Genomic DNA, 7500 nt, shown 5'->3' on the forward strand with positions numbered 1-7500 from the left:
AGCCATTTCAGAGCAGCGGTTGCCACGGCAACAACACAACCCACAAACATAAACACTGACTCATCCACCACGCTGTGTTAGGGCACACAGATGTGACACACAGATGTGACACACAGATGTGACACACATATGTGACACACAGATGTGACACACAGATGTGACACAAGCTGCACAACATGTACAGCTTTGAACTGCCAGCCTCAGACCAAACAATCATCACTGAACTGCAGGCGCTCTCCAACATTCAAACTCCCAAATCTGGAAATATGAGATTAAGGATCTTGTCTTTGAAGTTATTTACTACTTTCAGTCTTTGAGTTCATGATATATTCATAAATTGATCATCAATCAATCAATCAACCTTTATTTCCACTCAGAAACACAGCGAGGGTGACCCTCATTTTCAGCTGAGTATTTACAACATTAAAGGGACTGAAAAAGAAAAGAAAATGGAATTTAATCAGATTAAACTAAAGTGAACAAAACTACATAAACAAATCAACAGAACAGTCAAGACACACAGCAAAAGAATTACGAGAACAATCAAGATTTAATTAAAAAGGAGAAAATATAAAAAATAAAAACAAGATAACAAATCAATTAACACGATTTCAACATAAAAGGATAAATAGGCAAACTAAAATTTAAAATGGTCAATAAAAGGATTATAAAAGGTAATAAAAATAAATTAATAAAAACAGAATTGAGATAAATTGAGATAAAATAAAATAAAAAATAAATTAAATAAAATAAGGTTGTTGGGAAGAAAAACTAAAATAAAATAATAAAATGAATTCATTTTCACTAAACTTGTTTAGAAATAAATAAAATAAATAAACATTTTTATTCCGTGTCAGTGACCCAACACGCTTCACCCACCAGGAAATGAAAGGACACTTTGATTTCGCTGCTCAGACTCAGGAGATCCAGAGGAGCTTCTCAGAAATTTAACCTCACTTTCTGTTTGACTACTGTGCTTCTCATTAAACTCTCCCCATTCACTCTCTCACCTGAGGAGCAGTAGCCCCGCCCCCTCCCCTTCATCTACCTCTACAAAACAGGCCCCCAGCTTCAGCCTTGCAGCGCGTACCACCAGAAGTGAACTGCTGGGGCACGACAGGATCATCTGAGAGAAGCTCTCCATTCACTGCCATTCAGTCCAGTAATACAGACACACCTGAGCTGTTTAGATCCCCTCACTGCTCTGACCTCTACACACTGGACTGTAGGTCATCTGATCCATAGGCCTATGTATCTTGAACCATCCCACAGGGGAAAAATATGTATTCCAAACGTATCGAATTATCAAGTCTTTGTAGTTTTAAACATTGTTGCTTCAATTAACCAAAACTACCTGCATAATTTCTCAAAACCAGTAAATAATCTGCCAATGGAATAAAACACTTTCACCAGATAAAATGACTTAAAACAAGAAAAAATGTCCAGAAATAAGTTCAATAATCTTAAAAAATATTTTACACGCTGCAAAAAATGGTGTCTTGTTAAGTAAAAGTATCTTCAATATAGTCAATAAATCTAATATTTCTCCTGTTGAGATTGTTGTAAGCTTAATTTAAGATTATTTACCTTTAAAATTATCTCACTATGTTGGCAGATTACTGTGCTTGTTGTAAGAAATGAACCTGAAACCAGCAAAATTATCTGCCAGTATAGAGAGATAATTTTACTTCATAAAATGATCTAAAATTCTGGAAATAAGCTAAACAATCTTATGATAAGTGCACAACATCTCGAAATGGGAAATATTAGATATATTGATGAGATTTAAGATCATTTCACGTGACAAGAGACCATTTTTTGCAGTGCAGCAACCTCATTGTGGTCAATCTGAGATGTACTGACTGCATTAAGATGTTGTGCAGAGAGATCATGTTTACAGTCTAAGGTCAGAACTGGGGGCTGATCTGAAACAGTGTGTTTCAGAGTGACCTGTGGAGACTCAGCACTCACGCTCTGGCTGAAGGGGTCAGTGGAGTGGAAGGTCCTGATGGGCTGTACCTCCACCCTTCTGCCCCCGACGGAGGCCACTCTGAAGCCGGAGGGGGTGGTGGTGGTCCAGGAGCCCCCTGTCACCTCCAGAGCCCTGCTACCCTCCTCTGTCAGCGGGGGCGCCAACACTTCTTCTCCTCCCACAGCCGGCTTAGAGCTGAGCTTCCCTGAGGAGGAGAGCAAATCACTGACTCCCAAATCTCACTGAGTCTGTTTCTGTCTCTCTGCTGAAGTGCAAAAGTTTGTGCACCCCTGGTCAAACTACATGTATGTGTTGATTTCTAAATGTAAATAAGCTAAAGGGGAATTCCACTGATTTTTCAAAATTTCTGTACAATTCAGCATTTAAGATGTGAACAGAGCGGTTCAGAGCTGTTCACAGTGGTGGTGATAGGAACCAGACGTCCACCTCTAAAAGCTCCCTCACAGAAAGTTACTACATGAAATGGTTATGAATTCACTGCCTGATGACTGAGACACTGTTTTATGATAGTTTAGAGAACTTAAACTCCATTCATGGTGGAGGGATACATGCAGGGCGCTGTGAGGCAAAATAGTCCCCAAAGAAAACTTATTATTTCAGATTTTCCACTATTTTCCATCATCAACATTCCATATAAACTCAGAAGACTCGTGTAGGTTCACTGGTGGTTCTGGATAGTAAATAAAATGTCTATATCTGTGTTGTAGTCATGGCGACCCCTGGTTCCTATCACCACCACTGTAAAGACATCTAAGATAGTAGATTTCTCTACAATGAACCTTTTTACGTGAAAACACTCTGAATGACTCTGTAGTTTACACTTTTTTACATGTATTAAGTGATTTTAGTGAGTTAAATTATCTCACTGTACTGCCAGATAATTTGCTGGTTTCAAGCTCATTTTTTACAATTCTTACCAGCACAATTATTTGGTAACATAGTGAGAAAGTTTGACTCACTAAAATCCCTTAAAATAAGTAAAAGTCTGTAAATAAGTAAATAATCTTATAAGTTTTATCTTCTAGATTTAAGATCATTTCAGTTGATGAGATACAATTTTTTGCAGTGTAAAATGTGGTCTTTTATTTTTTGCGCAGTAAAACATGAGAAAATGCCACATTTCGGTGTGTCGCCTGTAGAAAATGCCTTATTTTCACTTAGAAAATCAAGAGAAAGTCATTTGACCTGAGGTGTTCAAACATGTTCAAGCATATAAGTAGTGCTGTTGTGTATAACTGTAGTTGTGTGTGTTTGTTGTTGTGTTACTGTGTCTTTACCTTTGCCTTTGATGTCTTTGTTCTCTGTGGGCGTGTCTTTAACAGGCTCCTCCTCCTGCGCAGGGCTGCTGGGGACCAGCATGCAGACTGGCCGAGAGTCTGGACTCTTACTGACCGTACCGTCCGCAAACAGCACCTACAACACACAAACACACAAGTTCACTTCTTCACTTTCACACTGGACCTACGAATGAGGCTAAGCTAACAAGTAACCCCACCAATCAGCATGAAGCCAGCTCGCCTCTTCTGAGTAAGACTTCCATTAACGAAAACTACTTTATCCCACCTTAAATAAATAAAAGGTTCTTATTAACTTCACTGCTGGATCTGCATCCAAAGAACGCTGGAGTGGAAGCTGAACTAACAAACCCATATGGAAAAATATATTTCAAATGTTTTTATCAAATAAATTTTTACAGTGTATGAAAAAAGCCAAAAACTGTATTTGTTAAATATGTTTAAAACTCATTTATCAGTATTAGTTATTATCTGTGTTCAGTTGAGTGTAATGAAGGTTCCAGATGTAACTAAACGTTCTTCTGTGATCTGCACTGTACTTTACATTAACCATGTCCGTCTGCAGTCAGACTCTCACACACAATGTATTTCACATAAACAAGATATCAGATCATAACTGCATTTTCACAGAGTATCAATACCCACAACACTCGCTTCTGTCCTGTTAAAGGATCATTAGATCAGATTTAAAATGAAGATACTGGAACACAAATTCATCTCTAAAGGTATCAGACAGTGAAGAGCATCAGACAGGATTCTGGATATTTTCACACGTTTTCAGATGGATTTGATAAACATATTTACACACAGTTATTTTTGTCTGTGTGTAAAATTTCCACTTACATTTAAAATAAATGCATTTTAAAGTATGTTTGGTTTATATGGTAAAATATTCTGAAATACATTTTAGTGTTTGGGGTGTATTTTGGAATGGATAGCAATTCATTTAATGTATTTCAAATATATATATTTTTCCAGTGAGAACAGACAAACGGACGTTCCTCATAGCTCAGTTACGCTAGGGAGGTCAGCTTTCACTTGGTGGTCAGCTTTCTTTCTCTAAGCCTCTCTGACCTGGACACAGGCTATAGTGGTCACAGTTGTTTTAAAGAAGTGTGAGCAGCCTTGATTGGTGAGGATACTGTTTATACACACTACCCAAGATAAGGACCCAGTTTACACTGAAAAAGGAGAATTTTGGCAAAATATATGAGCCTTTTAGTGAACACTGTAAAGATACTGACAGGATGTAGTTTGAACATGTATACTGTGACCCACAAGAGCAGAATTAACACACTTAAAGAGAAAACGTCAGGTTTTCTGGGTGCTTATGTGCTTATGTGTGACTATGGGTTTGACTTTGTGTGTAAATACAGTTGTAGGAGAAATTTTGGGCACCCAAAGCCAAATTCCTTATTTTGTTGATTCTTGAAGTGAAAAGTTTATTAAGAAATGTTGCAAATGTCGAAGCACAGTTACTTTATACTTGACTGATTTAAAATGAAATAAAATAGTTGTGGCATTTAACTCAGTAACCCCTTTTAGACAGGTATCACAGCTATCAAGGACTTTCTGTACCTTTCTGTTTCACTCTTCTTTCTCTTCTTGTTTCAGGAATTTTAACCCTCTCTTCCCTGCAGAATGATTCTGGTTCTGCGATATTCTTTGTCCAGATTTTGCCTTGGCGTCCACAGATCCCGTTAACTGCCATTTCAGACACTTCAGTCAGACAGTGAGAATCTTCTTTAGAACTTTCTCCTGCTTTGTAGGCATCAAAGAGCTTCATTTTCAGATCCTCAGCCAGCTGTTTAGAGGAGCTCATGAGCACAAGGTTTGACGAGTCAGAGAACTGATTACGTTCTGGATTCTCATGGGCTGACAGTCCCTAATGAAGCTTCTTGACCTGCCTAACCAGTCTTAACGAGTCAATTAAGGCCTAATACAAAATACATAGTTTGCCCAGGGGTGCCCAAAGAGTTTCTGTACAGCTGTGCAGGTGTGTTTGAGTGAGTGTCTGTGTGTGTCATTGTGGGCGTGTACCTCAGTCGATCCGTCTGTCCTGTACTTTATGACAGAACCCTGACAGGTGATGGTGCGCGAGAACTCTGTAGATTCCAGAGGAGAGGCAGTGTGTCCTGCAGTGTCCTGCTGTCTAACACACACACTCTGACCACCTGATACACACACACACACACACACACACACACACAGTCTGTTACATCAACTGAGCAGCAAAAGCGAGCATCTGCCTTTAAAGCGTAACGACACCCTCCCTAGTTTCAGAAAACTCCACCCGTTCAGGTTTAACCCTCTGGGGTCCACAAACTCATCCGCGCGTGAAATTGGATGTTTCTACATCTGTTTCTGTATCTTTGTGATAATCCAGCACAGAAATACGGATCATTGGGAAATGTAGTGCAGCACATTGTGAAGGTGTGTGTGAGGTGTGTGTGAGGTGTGTGTGAGGTGTGTGTGAGGTGAGTGTGAGCTGTGTGTGAGGTGTGTGTGAGGTGAGTGTGAGCTGTGTGTGTGAGGTGTGTGGGAGGTGTGTGGGAGGTGTGTGTGAGCTGTGTGGGAGGTGTGTGGGAGGTGTGTGTGAGCTGTGTGGGAGGTGTGTGTGAGCTGTGTGTGAGGTGTGTGTGAGGTGTGTGTGAGGTGTGTGTGAGGTGTGTGTGAGGTGTGTGTGAGGTGTGTGTGAGCTGTGTGGGAGGTGTGTGTGAGGTGTGTGGGAGGTGTGTGTGAGCTGTGTGTGAGGTGTGTGAGGTGTGTGGGAGGTGTGTGTGAGGTGTGTGGGAGGTGTGTGTGAGGTGAGTGGGAGGTGTGTGTGAGGTGTGTGGGAGGTGTGTGGGAGGTGAGTGTGAGGTGTGTGGGAGGTGTGTGTGAGGTGTGTGGGAGGTGTGTGGGAGGTGTGTGTGAGGTGTGTGTGGGAGGTGTGTGTGAGGTGTGGGAGGTGTGTGTGAGGTGGTGAGCTGGGGAGGTGTGTGTGAGGTGTGTGTGAGCTGTGTGGGAGGTGTGTGTGAGGTGAGTGGGAGGTGTGTGTGAGGTGTGTGGGAGGTGTGTGTGAGGTGTGTGGGAGGTGAGTGGGAGGTGTGTGTGAGGTGTGTGTGAGGTGTGTGTGAGCTGTGTGGGAGGTGAGTGGGAGGTGAGTGGGAGGTGTGTGGGAGGTGAGTGGGAGGTGTGTGGGAGGTGTGTGTGAGGTGAGTGGGAGGTGAGTGGGAGGTGTGTGTGAGGTGAGTGGGAGGTGAGTGGGAGGTGGGAGGTGTGTGGGAGGTGTGTGGGAGGTGAGTGGGAGGTGTGTGGGAGGTGTGTGTGAGGTGAGTGGGAGGTGAGTGGGAGGTGTGTGGGAGGTGAGTGGGAGGTGTGTGTGAGGTGAGTGGGAGGTGAGTGGGAGGTGTGTGTGAGGTGTGTGTGAGCTGTGTGTGAGCTGTGTGGGAGGTGAGTGGGAGGTGAGTGGGAGGTGTGTGGGAGGTGTGTGGGAGGTGAGTGGGAGGTGTGTGGGAGGTGAGTGGGAGGTGAGTGTGAGCTGTGTGTGAGGTGAGTGGGAGGTGTGTGTGAGGTGTGTGGGAGGTGTGTGGGAGGTGTGTGGGAGGTGTGTGGGAGGTGTGTGTGAGCTGTGTGGGAGGTGAGTGGGAGGTGAGTGGGAGGTGAGTGGGAGGTGTGTGGGAGGTGAGTGGGAGGTGTGTGGGAGGTGAGTGTGAGGTGTGTGTGAGCTGTGTGGGAGGTGTGTGTGAGGTGTGTGGGAGGTGTGTGTGAGCTGTGTGTGAGGTGTGTGAGGTGTGTGGGAGGTGTGTGTGAGGTGTGTGGGAGGTGTGTGTGAGGTGAGTGGGAGGTGTGTGTGAGGTGTGTGTGAGGTGTGTGGGAGGTGTGTGTGAGGTGTGTGTGAGGTGTGTGGGAGGTGTGTGTGGGAGGTGTGTGGGAGGTGTGTGTGAGGTGTGTGGGAGGTGTGTGTGAGGTGTGTGTGAGCTGTGTGGGAGGTGTGTGTGAGGTGTGTGTGGGAGGTGTGTGTGAGGTGTGTGTGGGAGGTGTGTGTGAGGTGTGTGTGGGAGGTGTGTGTGAGGTGTGTGTGAGGTGTGTGTGAGGTGAGTGGGAGGTGTGTGGGAGGTGTGTGGGAGGTGTGTGTGAGGTGTGTGGGAGGTGTGTGGGAGGTGAGTGGGAGGTGTGTGTGAGGTGTGTGGGAGGTGTGTGTGGGAGGTGTGTGGGAGGTGTGTGTGA

At 43.8% G+C, this 7500-nt stretch overlaps 1 protein-coding gene across 1 annotated transcript in view; it reads right to left on the minus strand.

Moving 5' to 3' along the window:
* spag17 (sperm associated antigen 17) overlaps positions 1-7500 on the minus strand; it is a 47008-nt gene that overhangs the window by 15279 nt on the left and 24229 nt on the right. Inside the window, exons 25-27 of the mRNA XM_036579782.1 lie at positions 5329-5462; positions 3271-3406; positions 1972-2177 (exon numbers count right to left, since the gene is read on the minus strand). Of these exons, the coding sequence (XP_036435675.1) occupies positions 1972-2177; positions 3271-3406; positions 5329-5462 (476 nt within the window). The remainder of the gene's footprint in view (positions 1-1971; positions 2178-3270; positions 3407-5328; positions 5463-7500) is intronic.

The sequence above is a fragment of the Colossoma macropomum genome, unplaced genomic scaffold, assembly GCF_904425465.1.
Source record: "Colossoma macropomum unplaced genomic scaffold, Colossoma_macropomum, whole genome shotgun sequence".
In the NCBI taxonomy this organism is placed as follows: Eukaryota; Metazoa; Chordata; class Actinopteri; order Characiformes; family Serrasalmidae; genus Colossoma; species Colossoma macropomum.